The following is a 12,856-nucleotide window of genomic DNA, read 5'->3' on the forward strand; positions in this document are numbered from 1 at the left end:
TTCGAAAATTTTTTTATAAGGCTATTTCTCAAATAACCCTATTTATTTAAATTTTCTGATATCTCACATTACTTCAATCCATAAATGGACCGTTTGAGTTTACAAACAAGATGCTCTTTGCCCTTTGTAATTAACCCCTCCGGTTGCTTCATATAGATGTTTTCTTCAAGACTTCAATTAAGGAAAGCTGTTTTGACATCCATTTGCCAAACCTCATAATCCATATGAGCAGCAATAGATAAGAGTATCCGGATAGACTTAAACATAGCTCCTGGCGAAAAGGTTTCCTCATAATCGATTCACTCTTTCTGAGTATACCCCTTAGCAACAAGCCTTGCTTTGAAGGTTTCCACCTTCCCGTCTGTCCATCGTTTCCTTTTGTAGATCCATTTACATCCAATAGCTTTTACACCATTTGGTGGTTCTACTAGCTCCCAAACTTGATTAGAATACATGGATTCTATCTCAGACTTCATTGCTCATTGCCAAGATGCTGCATCTTTATCTTGGAGTGCTTCATCATATGCTCGGGGATCAGGTTCATGTTTACTTGGGATTAAGTCCGAAAACTCTCCCAAAAATATGAATCTATCAGGTTGCCTCATAACCCTCCCACTACGACGAGGCACTGTCTGTAGTTGTGTATCATTTGTGATATGTGTTGCAGTTTCTTATGATATTTCATTTTGCACTGTTGGTACTAAAGTAGACGTGCCCTCTCGCATTTCTTCTAGAACAATTTCACTCATGGGCATGTAGTTTATTACATAGTCCTCTACTAAAAATCGGGCACTAGAGCTAACAATGACCTTCTGATCTTTAGGACTATAAAACAAACCACCTTTCGTTCCTTTAGGATAACCTATAAATAGCCGAACTTCTGTACGAGATTCCAACATATCAGCATCTCCCTTTAGCACATGTGATGGACTATCCCAAATCTGGACATGACTCAGACTAGGCTTACACCCATTCCACAATTTCGTGGGAGTAGAGGGTACTGATTTAGAAGGTACCAATTTCAGAATGTACACTGTCGTTTCTAAAGCATATCCATAGAACAAATTTGGTACTTCAGAATAACTCATCATCGATCTAACCATTTCCATAAGAGTCTTATTCCTTCGTTCTGCCACACCATTCTGTTGGGGTGTACCAGGTGCAGACAATTGGGATTGAATCCCAACCTCTGATAAGTAATTCTTAAACTCTCCTGAGAGGTACTCACCACCACGATCAGACCGTAGTATCTTGATACTTTTACCATGACGTTTCTCCACATCAGTCTTGTACTCTTTGAACTTATCAAAGCACTCTGACTTGCGGCGCATTAAGTAAATGTACCCATATCAGGAATAGTCATCTATAAAAGAGACAAAATATTTGAAACCACCTCTCGCCTGGATAGTCATAGGTTCACACTAATCAGAATGAACCAATTTTAACACATCTTTTACTCTATGCCCCTTGGCCTTAAAAGGTCTATTGGTCATTTTTCTTTCTAAGCAAGATTCACAGGTTGGAAAGTTTTCCAACACAAATGAACCCAAAAGTCCATCATCTATTAGCCTTTGAATCCTACTCAAGTTAATATGACCAAGTCTTAGATGCCAAAGATATGTTTGGTTCATTTTTGAAGTTTCCTTTCTCTTATTAGAATTAGAGGATGTGTTATTAATTTCCATTTGTTTCTTTGTGAGAGTTATCGGATTTAGAGTATATAAATTGTCAACTAATGTACCAGAATAGATAACTACCATATTTTTCTTAATAACCACTTTGTCATCAAAAGAAATAGTATATCCATCCAAAAACAGTTTAGAAACTGAAATTAAATTTTTTTCTAAAACTTGGTACATAAAGATAATTTCTCAAAATCAAAGTTCTATTCCTATCAAATGATAAGTAGACATCTCCCACTTCAACAGCCGCCACTTTCGTAGCATTGCCCATATAGACGGTTATCTCTCCCTCATATAGTCGTTGGGTTTCCTGGAACCCCTGCAATGAATTGCAGACTTGATCAGTGGCTCCTGTATCTACACACAGGTACTGGTAGATAACACCGCTAAACATGTTTCAACTACTAGAGAATAAACTACAAGAAAACAGGCCTTCAGAGACGAAAAATGCTGTCTTTGAAAGTCATTTTTCCGTCTCTAAAGGATATTTGAGACGGAATATTCCGTTTCAAATATCCGTTAGTGAAAGCCCCGTAGCTAAATTTGAGACGGAAATATTCTGTCTCTAATTTCAAAAACAGATTAAAAAACTGTTTATGAATCTGTTTTATTTTGACCAAATGGAATTAATTAAAAATAAAAATTTCGTTTCTAATTTTGTTTTAAATTCATCATTATTCTGTTTCAAATTACATAGCAAATATAATTTTAATCTATTTATAAATTCATTTATAATTCTGATTATAAATTCTGTCTCAAATTTTGTTTTAAATCCGTAATTAATCTGTCTCAAATAACATATCAAATATAATTTTAATTTGTTTATAAATCTATTTTTAATTTTATTTATAAATTCGTATATAATCATTTTTAAATTTATTACTAAATTTATATTATATTATACTTTTATATTTCTCATCTACATAGTACTTTCAACAATCACACATTTCAAACAAATTAAAAATATTTAAAACAATTAATTTTAATGCAAAAGTATCATACAATTAATATTGAAATAAATAAATATTCATATAATCTAAATACATTAACCATTAATCAAAGATAAAGTAATTTAATCTTTATTTCACTTATCACAACACTCACGGGGACCAGATCCTCTTAGATATAAATGATTTGTATATCTCACCTCTTGAATCATTTTTCGAACCATCTCCTTTAGACTTTTTTCTCTTTGCCTACCTTCCTGGATAAGTTGTTCTTCCATCTATCTATTTTCTTTGATAACAAGTTCCAATTTATTTTTGCTTTTAGTAATTGCTTCCTCCATCCTCTTGCTAGTAACACGCACGTCTTCAATTTCTTGAAATAATTCCTTGTTCTTCTCATGGGAACACATTTCATTGGAACTTCTATTGTATGATCTTCTAAAGTGTTGATTGCATCCAAATCCGTACACCCTCCCCTTGCATAAGTCGCCCACTACATCACCATGACTTGAGATTGAATGAAGACTGAGTAGACTGATCATCAACATTTTGTCTCTCTTTATATTGTTCCTGTCCATATTACAATAGTTTATATTAATTTAACAAATAAAAAAATAAACAAGTAAGAATTAATATAAGATAATAAAAAATTAATGAATAATTAATTATGTTTACTTACACTAACTCGAGCCGATTTGTTATCCACAAACTCTCCAGTACCTTGCTTTCTTTTATGCATTCGTTCAAAAACTTCAAATTCATCCACATCTCATCCCAAATCTTTTTTTTCTACAATTATACATAATATATGTCAATATAAAATAGAACAAATAAGATACACTGAATTTATATCTAAATGTTAAATATTTAATAAATTTATCAGATGTTTAAATTATTGGAATAATGTGGTATCTGGTCTATTGTAAACTGGAGCTAGTCTTTAAAATATTAACATAAATCTAGGGTATATACCCATAGATCCAAGTAATGGAAATATGAGGATGAAACAATAAAAAGAAGTGCATTTAGGGAGGACATCTTACCTCAAAAGGAACAACTCCTTCAGTGCTTCAGAGCCCGTAAATGCATAGCATTTCCCTACCTTGGATGTCACCATAGCTGCAACTTGATGAAGAAATTTTTTTAATTATTTTAGTACCAAAAGTACGTAAGGATAAAAAAAGCTTTAATGATTCGACTACTAAATGACTAAAATAGTGGATCAAATAATGTTGGAATCACCTACATTTTAACTTTTATAGCATTAATGGTTTTGTTTGTGCATATAATACATTGTCCACTGCCTAAGTAGTTGAATTATGAAACAGCTAATTATGTCAATATGATAATCCTATGTTGTATAGAAAAAACTTACTTTGCAATTTTTTCTGGAGTGACATACTGCAATTTATATTTGCAAACATCAGACATCACTTCCCAAAAAATATCCTGTTGTTCAGCCTATTCAATATTGGCACCAAGATAAGTAGCAGGAATGTTTGCCCGCTCAAAAAAAAAATGTAAAACAGTTCAGTTTAGAGTAATTTACTTATGAATAGTGAAACTTCATTACACTGTCTGTAGTACTTGTAATAAATGCATAATTTGATTTTGAATGAGTGAGACAAGAGGATAGACAACTAATGTTACTCCAGAGCTGATGAGAGCAGGAAGCTGCAACAAAACTTCTATATACAGAACCAGCCAAGAAAAGTATATTTGTGCCACATGAGTTCCAAAATAGTAGTTATGTAATGCTTCTTAAATAATATTACCTAGAATGGCATAAATTGGTTTAACAATAAAAGTTTAAATATGAATCACAATCCCTAATGAGGATTAAGAAAAATGGGACTAAACTTTTGTACATATTAGACAGGAAAAATAGATTCAAAATTAAGTATATAGACTACAATGATATTATACCTGGTATGTCAAACTCTTTCCACCACCAGTTGGCATTAAAACAAAGACATCACAACCACTCATTGTAGCATTGATCACCTCTCTTTGATTGGGGCGAAATGAGTGATTACCGAACACTTTTCTGTTGTTAGCCTAGGAAGAAGGAAAACTCAATAGTACCAAACATAATAAAGATGAAAAGTCACAGAGAAATTAAAAGGGAATCACCTCAAGTTTCTTTGTCCATGGAAAGTCTAAACTTTTCCATTTTTTATCTCCAGATCCTTCAATGTAATTAATGTCAAGAAGCTTTGGAGTAAATACTTGTCTGTCTGCAGATGTAGTCCCAAACTGGTTTGCATAACAGGATGGAGTAGGTGAGCTCCAAGTCATAGTATCTCCTGGTTCATTTCTTATGTAAGTCTGGGAGTTAAAGTTGACAGGATCTGTCATACTTGAGGGCCTCTCAAGTTGAAAATTCCTTGAAGTAGTTGTTGATGCCGTGAAGTAGTTGTTCATTCCTTGAACTATTTGGTCTACATCAATACTCTGAAATTTATAATAACTATGATTTATATGAAGCCTCTAGTAGACAACCATATCTGAATTTTAGATTAGAACTCCCTAAACAAAGAAATTGATAAATCCTACTTGCAATAATTCATCATCATCAAGGGCATCTAAAAATATGTCATTGGCAAGATTATCAACAGAATCACACATAGCTTCATTGGTATTAACAATCATACGAGAAGAAGTTTGTGGCATCACTGTTTCAGTGACAAATGGTTGTCTTGGTCCAAAAGATGCTTCATCATTTTTACTAAAATTTCCACAATTCAGTGTATCATCTCTAGGATGTGATCTGTAGTGTGAATCATAGATGACTTTGGAGCTCCGGTTTTCACGGCATGAATATTCAATCTTTTGTGAATTATTAACTTTTTTTAAGCATGTGAGAGGGTGGCAGAGATTCATGAAATTTAATATGGTCCTGTACTGCATAAACTTTTTTAACTCATCCTTTGATTTTGTAGACATATTTCCTTCATTTTAAAAAAAATATACAAACATTTTTCATAAACAAAATAAGCTAGAGCTAATCATTCTCTAAAAACACATATTACATTAAAAGACTAATTGGGTCGTAATTAAGCTAAATAGGAACCTAGACAATCAAGTTTTGTTATTGCTTCAATCAGACAACAACTTGTATGCACAACAAGAAAACAACAATAATAAAACATTGCAATAATAATATCTGGTTGAAAAAATAATTTTATTAATAAAACAGTAAATAAAAAAACAGTAGAATTTAATCTTGCATATGGGACAAATAAAGCAGCATATGTAGAAAAAAATGTGCAGTGACAACGAGACCAAGGCTACGGTAGTGGAAAGGCAGCAGTCAAGATGACCAAGGCTACAATCAATGTGGTGGTTGCGGCAATGGCTAGGCGCAACCACCTCGCAATTAGGTCGTGCGAGCGATTGGCATCGCGTGCGACAACCACCACACTGTTAGGTCATCCGAATGACCTCGATCGCATGAGTAGGACACAACTAGTGCTGCAGTTCTAGGACAAAGAAGAAGGATGGAGAAGAAGATTAGGATTACCTAAACTTGATCTTGTTCGGTGGATTGTGGAAAGAACTCCGGAGAAGAAGATCGCGTGCCCCTTAAGCCGGAGCGTTGGGTGCCTTAGAGTCGTGCGTGATTTGGGACCAGAGAAGAAGATCGCTTGCCCCTCAGAGCCATTCCTGCCTTAGAGTTGTGCCTGATTTGGTACCGGAGAAGAAGATTGCGTGCAGCCGGTGCAGCCGGAGAAGAAAATCATGCAGCCGGAGAAGAAAATCACGCTTGCAGCCGTGCGGGATTGGGGAGAAAAAACGCACTTTTATATTAGAATAGGGTTTGGGTTTTTGATTAATTAAAATAAAATATATTTATAATTACTTAATATTTTTTTCTTAAATTATATAAATTATAAACTGATTTTTTTCAGTTTAAAATATTTTAAAACAGATTTATAAACCAATTGGATTTGGTATCTAATTTCGTTACTAATCCGTATTTATTTTTATTTATAAAAAATAATTTATAAATTTTGTTTCTAATTTATTTTAAATTCCGTTTGAAAAATATTTTTCTAAATTATTTTTTTAAAAGTGGAACGGATTAATAATTCCGTAGCTAATCCGTTTATAATTTACTAAAATTTAAAACAGATTTTATTTTCGTTTCAAAAATCAGTTTCTGAAGCCATATTTTCTTGTAGTGATAAGATATACCTTTATTGTTCTCTTTCCTATGAGGACAATCCGCCTTCCAAAGTTCAGACTACTTACAAATGAAGCACTTGCCCTTCTGCTTCTTCACTCCAGCTTTTAGTCTAGTACCTAGAGATCGATTCACTTTCTTTACCGAGCCAGCTTGTTTCTTCTTCTTCTTCTTGCCTTTCAACTTAGAATTAGAAACATTTTCTGCAAATTGAATTTGAGAATTATGATGAAATAGCCCTTCTGCTACCTGAAGTTCTGTCAGTAGTTCTACCAATGAATTAATCCTTTTATTCATATTGTAGTTCAGGCAGAATTGCTCAAAAATTTTGGGTAGCATTTGGAGAATTATATCTACCTAGGTTTCCCCATCGATTTCAGCTCCAAGGATTTGTATCTCGTTCAAGTAAGCCATCATTTTGAGGATATGATCCCTTACGAGTGTCCCCTCTGACATGGTGGTTGTCATTAAGTTTCTCACAACCTCTTGCCTAGCAGCCTGATTCTGGTGTTTGAAGTATTCCTTGAGATTGTACATCATGTTATAAGTAGTCGACATGGACTGATGCTGATGTTGCAGCACATTTGACATAGAAGCCAAAATGTAACACCGCACCATCTCATCTGCCTTGACCCATTTCTTATGATACTCAATCTCCTATTCACTAGAATCTCTATTAGGCACATTAGGGCATACCTCTAACAGTACAAACTTATATCCTTCAGCAGTTAGAACAATGTCTAGGTTTCTTTTCCAATCTATGTAATTGGGACCAGTAAGTTTGTTCTCTTTCAGAATAATAGCAAATGTGTTGAAAGTCATCCTAAGAATCACAAAATAAGCACTACAAGAAAAAAGCTAATAGACAACGCTTTTAAAGCGTTGTCTTTTTGCCTGAAAAAGCGTTGTTAAAGGCACTGTTGTAAAAAGTCTGCTCAACGACAACGCTTTTAAAACGTTGTCGTTTGTACCAAAGACAACGCTTTTGCAACGCTTTAAAAGCGTTGTCATTTTATGCAGAGGCAACGTTTTGCAACGCTTTTAAAGCGTTGTTTTTGGTAGAAAAGACAACGCTTTAACAGCGTTGTCGTTTTAAAGAAAAAAATAAAAAAAAATATTTAAAAATCATTATTTTTATATTTACGAAACTATTATTTTTCTTTTACCATGTCTAGATTCGAATTTTACATATAATCAACTCAGTTAATGATTTCAAACTCATAAAAATAATAGAAATCTGACGTTGAAGTAATATTAATTACATGAAAAGCTAGTAAATATCAAAATTTACACTAATTCTGTTTCAAAGTATATAGTGATATTCACATATAAAACAAAAGAGCACAAAAAATCTGTTTTGAACAACTACAATCTGTTTAGCCAACAATCTGTTTACTGAATACTTAATACTTAATATTGAAGTAGCCAACAATTTGTTTACTCAAAATAGTACAGTAGTTACTGAATCCATACGCTTAGTGTACTGATCAATTACTGAATCCAGACGCTCCTTAGTGTACTGATCTCGACTGTCCTGTATTCACCTACAAAAGTAGCAATAATATGTTTCAAGTTCATATATGAGCATTACTGATGGCTCTCAAAAGAAACAAAACAATCATCATGACTTTCTACCAAAAGAAACAAAATTTACACTAATCTTAATGAAGATTTTCAGATTCTTGATGTAAAATAGTTTTCAAATTGCATGCAGCTATCTGACTGCTTTATTAAACTGATCTCATGCAGCTTGTTCTTTGCTCTCCCAAGTTTTCAACTTTTTAGTTATACAATTTACAGCGAAGATACAAATTTACTGCACTTTTCAATTTTCTTTTTCTCAGGTAATAAAATCAACTTTTTAAACACCAGCCACAAGTTGATCTTAACTGGAACAGTTTACGAAGTTATATTCCATAGTGAAAACAGGCTTTACAAGCATCAAACTCATAATTCCTAATTCATGTGGATTGATGTACTTGGTTATAAACAATATAAGATGACACTTAATTTGGAGCAAATTTGGAGAACTTGGCTCATCCAAACTCCAAAAGGTTGAAGATCTGACACAACAACAAATGATCTTAATCCAAATAGCTTGTGGCTTTAACAATAAACTACCCATGTAAATAATACTAACCTTAGATGCTTATCTTATTCTTACAAGATGTACCCATGAATCCAAGATACAACTCACACGTACTCCTAAGGTAACAACCGCTTCACATTGGCTTCATATTTTCATTAAATTCATTTGTTCAAACACGTAGCTGATAAACTACAAATAGATATTAGAATTGCAAATGTAATACAAGGCCATTAGCTCAAACCATTTGACTTAAAAAACTACTGACAACTATTATAACAATGTGATAAATCTAACCATAACCTTACTCATGAATCTCAGATGCAACTCACACGTACTCCTAAGGTAACAACCGCTTCACATTGGCTTCATATTTTCATTAAATTCATTTGTTCAAACACGTAGATGATAAACTACAAATAGATATTAGAATTGCAAATGTAATACAAGGCCATTAGCTCAAACCATTTGACTTAAAAAACTACTGACAACTATTATAACAATGTGATAAATCTAACCATAACCTTACTCATGAATCCCAGATGCAACTCACACGTACTCCTAAGGTAACAACCGCTTCACATTTGCTTCATATTTTCATTAAACTCATTTGTTCAAACTCAATGTGATAAATCTAACCATAATGGAAGAACCAATATTCTCCAACCTTACTACTGCAGATGTCTAGTTGGTCAATACACGTTATCTACATAACTACCTATACATGCATTTTGATTCATCAAATTACATGTAGTTCAAAATAGCTCTTTTGACCTTTTATTATTTCTACATCTTTAAAAAATTAAATTTGCAAGATGGTTTTGTAAGCACAATGCAAAGCTGACACTTTTTTTTATTAAAAAACAATTATAGAAAAAGTGCTTTGATTGTATATGTTTTGGTAAATTCCATAGAAATAAAGCACATATATGTCTATGCTATTTGTATCCATAAATAAGACTCAATATTTTATGTAGTGAAACTAAACGCAGTAAGTAATCAAAATATGGGCACAAACATTGTTTGTTACCCTTTCAAAGTGACTAAAACATAGAAAATTTTGTAGTAATCATTGAAATCGATAGATCTAAGGATTCATGTGGGATCTGCATATGAAACTACAAGCATCTCAGTAAATATTCCAATTTTTTTAGTCAATAACTAGCTCTCTCAATAACAACAACAACAAGCTAAGGCACGATCCCTCCAGGACTCCTATATAGATAGATAGTGCAAAGAATGGATGAAAGACACATACACAATAGGAATACGACTGTAAATAAATTTTACACACATGACCTAGAAAAATAAATTGCTCTTTTATGAAAGGACTATCAGAGGAAAAATGGACTAAATATGCGATAACAGAAGACAAGGTTAGAGAATTCGTAGTCAATAATTAGACAAAAAAAAAAAAGAGGAATAGAGAGCACTATCGAATCTAGAAAGGATCTCAAACAACAACTACCTGACTCCAGCATCTCCCACGATGCCAATGGCCATACCAGCTGAAAGTCCTGCAAGACCACAAGCCAAGCCAGAAGAGAGATGGGCATACCCATCAAAAAGGTAGTACGACTTGGCCTTGGGGTTGATCCCGGTGCTTATGATCACCGCAATGATGAGACCGTAAATCCCCAGGACTCCGGCCATGACAACGGGAACTATCGACTTCATCACGAGCTCCGGCCTCATCACACCCATGGACGCCACCCCGACGCCGCTCTTCGCCGTGCCGTACGCCGCCCCCATGCCTGCAAAAGAATGAAAAACATTTCAAGAAACGAACCTTTTGATTCGAACGGAATAGGAGTCCGAGATAAAGGTCGCCGAAATTGGGGGAAATTACAGGAGAAGACGAGGGCTGCGGCCGCGCCGAGGAATCCGAAGAAAGGGGCAGTTTCGTCGCCGCTGAAGCTAGATATCGTGGCGGAGGAGTCTCGACGAAACCCTAGTTCCTGCGAAGGAGGAAGAAGAGGCAGGCGCGCAAAGGTCAGATCCGAAGAAAAAATGTGATCGAGATTTTATTCCGTTGCCACAAACAAAGATAATAGCCCTAAAATCCAGCCAAAAAAGCTCGAAAAAATGTTCCCTTTGATGAGGAACAGCGCAAAGGGGAGTGGAGAAAAGCGAAGACGCGAGGAATTGGACATAAAGCAAACTATATCGTTGCACAAGCCTATGCTGGATTCCTCGGTGTTGATGCTGTAGAGGATGCCCTCGTATCTGATCTCGCTCTTAGATGGAGAAGGCTGCGCGAGATGAGGAGTACTTGGGAGAAGGGTTCGGGACTTGAAAATGATCGGAAGATAGAAGTTGGGAGAAGGGTTTGGGTTTTCTACTCCTTACCTAGATCCAACGGTTTGTATTAATCAAGATTTAGATCCAACGGTTTGTATTAATCAAGAATTAGATGAGATTTTAAACATAGACAACACTTTTTAAAAAGCGTTGTCGTAGACACTAAAAATCAGTCTAATAGACAACGCTTTTTACAAAGCGTTGTCTTTGACCCGTAAAAATCACTAATAGACAACGGTTTTTAGAAAAGCGTTGTCTATTAATAAGAAAATAATGAAATAGATAACGCTTTTCACTAAAAGCGTTGTTAAAACAAAATAGACAACGCTTTTTATAAAAGGCGTTGTCATTTAAGTGTTGTAGAATCCCAATTTTCTTGTAGTGAAGATTTGGTTAATTCTTTAGAATTTAGAATAATATTGAGTCCTCAAACGATATTATTTAAATTCACCAACACCTTAAAACACTGTGAATTTTGTATGCCATGATAGTGTGGACGTATGTAAATTCAAAGATTTGTAAGAGGATGTTTTACCCATTAATTTTATTCTTGTCAACCTAACTTTATGACAAATAAAATTAATAGTTGATTTTCCTTTGGTCACACAAATAATAGCAGTGACTCCGATGGAGAGGATACTAATAAATGTGCCTAAGTGTATACCATTACTTGATACTTAGTTCATTAAATAAGAGTGTGGCCCTTCAGATGGAGAAGATCACATGATCCTAAATAATTTCCTATAATCATCCATAAAGGATGTTTGATCAAGTGATCCACAGACAAACTCATCCGATGTGGAGGAAGACACTCAGAGCCAACACGCAAGTTTATTTGCATCACTTACAAACCAGTAATAGAGACCGTGGAATTTATTTAAAATCTCTCTTCCACTTAGTTATTTAAAATGAGGAATTTTATCATGCAAGCACATATACACACATCACAGCAAATAAAAGTAATAAATATGGAAAAATAAATTTCCAACTATTATGGCCTCTTCCATCGTTGTCCTCTATGTGTCGCCAGCCCTAGCAGTCGTTAAAACTAGCCGCCAGCGCTAGGGTTCATGTCGTCGTGTCCATCGAGCTTCCTTTTCCGCTGCGCCTCTAGTCCTCCAATAGCACCACGCCTTGCAAGGATATGATCCGCGAAAAAAATTGAATTTTACATTTATCGATCCTATATTCCACTAGGGAATGTACATATAAACTAGATCGAACAAAATATAAAATCCTAATAACTAATACAGCTACTGCTTTATTTAATAGTACAATCATGCGCAAACATAAAAATGCCCTCGACATGCCCAAGGGTCCAATCACACACAATCACAATAGGCCATAATAGTTGGAGCATGCAACCACAGAGTTAATCTATTTGCACATCCTACTATTATCTTGCCTAAAATATATATGGCATGTGCATAATTAAACTGAAAACAAAACATATAGAGGTAAAGTCCTAGCTCTGATACCAATTGTTGGTTGTTACTCGGAATATCGTACTGGTTCCCTTGTACAAAAATTTTGTACAAGTCCCGAACCTTTCCTAACAACCTATTGTGTTCTTTAGAAATTAAACATGGAATCGCAAACAGAACTTAACATTATTGATTCCAAGTTAAACTTATTTGTTCTTAGAGATTTAGAC

The 12,856-nt window shown here is 34.4% G+C and overlaps 2 protein-coding genes and 1 long non-coding RNA gene across 3 annotated transcripts; all 3 read right to left on the reverse strand.

Moving 5' to 3' along the window:
- Positions 1-2,738: 2,738 nt before the first annotated feature.
- On the reverse strand, positions 2,739-4,110 carry LOC122039682. Its single transcript, XR_006128327.1, has 4 exons — positions 4,005-4,110; positions 3,673-3,748; positions 3,309-3,418; positions 2,739-3,199 (listed from the first exon to the last, which is right to left on the reverse strand). It is a non-coding gene; the product is annotated as an uncharacterized LOC122039682 (long non-coding RNA).
- Positions 4,111-4,198: 88 nt separating this feature from the next.
- On the reverse strand, positions 4,199-5,302 carry LOC122043686 (ATP-dependent DNA helicase Q-like 4A). Its single transcript, XM_042604285.1, has 4 exons — positions 5,186-5,302; positions 4,763-5,083; positions 4,556-4,687; positions 4,199-4,303 (listed from the first exon to the last, which is right to left on the reverse strand). Exons 1-4 carry the CDS (start codon positions 5,300-5,302, stop codon positions 4,199-4,201), a joined length of 675 nt encoding a protein of 224 aa, XP_042460219.1.
- A 5,029-nt stretch (positions 5,303-10,331) lies between these two features.
- On the reverse strand, positions 10,332-10,879 carry LOC122039683 (V-type proton ATPase 16 kDa proteolipid subunit-like). The gene is made up of 2 exons (XM_042599168.1): positions 10,751-10,879; positions 10,332-10,655 (listed from the first exon to the last, which is right to left on the reverse strand). The coding sequence occupies exon 2, from the start codon at positions 10,651-10,653 to the stop codon at positions 10,366-10,368; it is 288 nt and encodes a 95-aa protein (XP_042455102.1). The 5' UTR covers positions 10,654-10,655; positions 10,751-10,879; the 3' UTR covers positions 10,332-10,365.
- Positions 10,880-12,856: the final 1,977 nt, after the last annotated feature.

This window comes from Zingiber officinale, chromosome 2A (assembly GCF_018446385.1).
Source record: "Zingiber officinale cultivar Zhangliang chromosome 2A, Zo_v1.1, whole genome shotgun sequence".
NCBI lineage: Eukaryota > Viridiplantae > Streptophyta > Magnoliopsida > Zingiberales > Zingiberaceae > Zingiber > Zingiber officinale.

What these genes read in the sequence shown, in the direction of transcription:
- LOC122039683 (XM_042599168.1), bottom strand. Translation starts at nt 10,653, where the DNA reads ATGGGGGCGGCGTACGGCACGGCGAAGAGCGGCGTCGGGGTGGCGTCC.
- LOC122043686 (XM_042604285.1), bottom strand. Translation starts at nt 5,302, where the DNA reads ATGCCACAAACTTCTTCTCGTATGATTGTTAATACCAATGAAGCTATG. An exon ending in ATGATGATGAATTATTGCAA is followed by an intron (nt 5,084 to 5,185) that starts GTAGGATTTATC and finishes TATAAATTTCAG; the next exon opens with AGTATTGATGTAGACCAAAT. An exon ending in GAAAGAGTTTGACATACCAG is followed by an intron (nt 4,304 to 4,555) that starts GTATAATATCAT and finishes GTTTTGTTGCAG; the next exon opens with CTTCCTGCTCTCATCAGCTC.